General features: G+C 31.5%; 1 protein-coding gene across 1 annotated transcript in view; it reads right to left on the bottom strand.

Annotated features, from left to right (window-relative positions):
- The window catches only part of SLC9A8 (solute carrier family 9, subfamily A (NHE8, cation proton antiporter 8), member 8), a 53189-nt gene that overhangs the window by 20357 nt on the left and 32397 nt on the right, over positions 1-435 (bottom strand). The window contains exon 4 of the mRNA XM_009326844.1: positions 171-229. Within this exon, the coding sequence (XP_009325119.1) occupies positions 171-229 (59 nt within the window). The remainder of the gene's footprint in view (positions 1-170; positions 230-435) is intronic.

The raw sequence follows: 435 nt of genomic DNA, 5'->3' as shown, positions 1-435 counted from the left end.
AGGACCTCAAATTGGTTGTATTATTATTAAAAAAAACCCAAACTTTGGCATCAAGTATAATGTATGTAAGTTTTAGGAAATTACATCTAAAGAAACTAATATTACAAACAGTCTTATTTTAAACATTTAAGGATTGTTCTACAATTAAAAATTAATTGCTTCAAATATACCTTCCAGTTGGCCAGCTTTTGAGCCTCTATGATTTTTATAAAAGCTCCCATAAGGATACCTAGGAGAGAATGAAATAGCATTCTGAAATATTCACAAAACTCATCACTGTTTCCATTAACTGTTTATCGACTCTCAGTCAACAAAGTTTCAAAAGTGAAAACAAGGCAAAACATAAAGCAGCAAGTCTTTCATTCCTAAATCACAAAAACACAAAGTGGTTTTGGGTCCGATATACGGCAGTTTCCGATACGTTACATAATTACC

The sequence above is a fragment of the Pygoscelis adeliae genome, unplaced genomic scaffold (assembly GCF_000699105.1).
Source record: "Pygoscelis adeliae isolate BGI_AS28 unplaced genomic scaffold, ASM69910v1 Scaffold286, whole genome shotgun sequence".
NCBI lineage: Eukaryota > Metazoa > Chordata > Aves > Sphenisciformes > Spheniscidae > Pygoscelis > Pygoscelis adeliae.
This window is presented reverse-complemented; position numbering and strand designations above follow the sequence as displayed.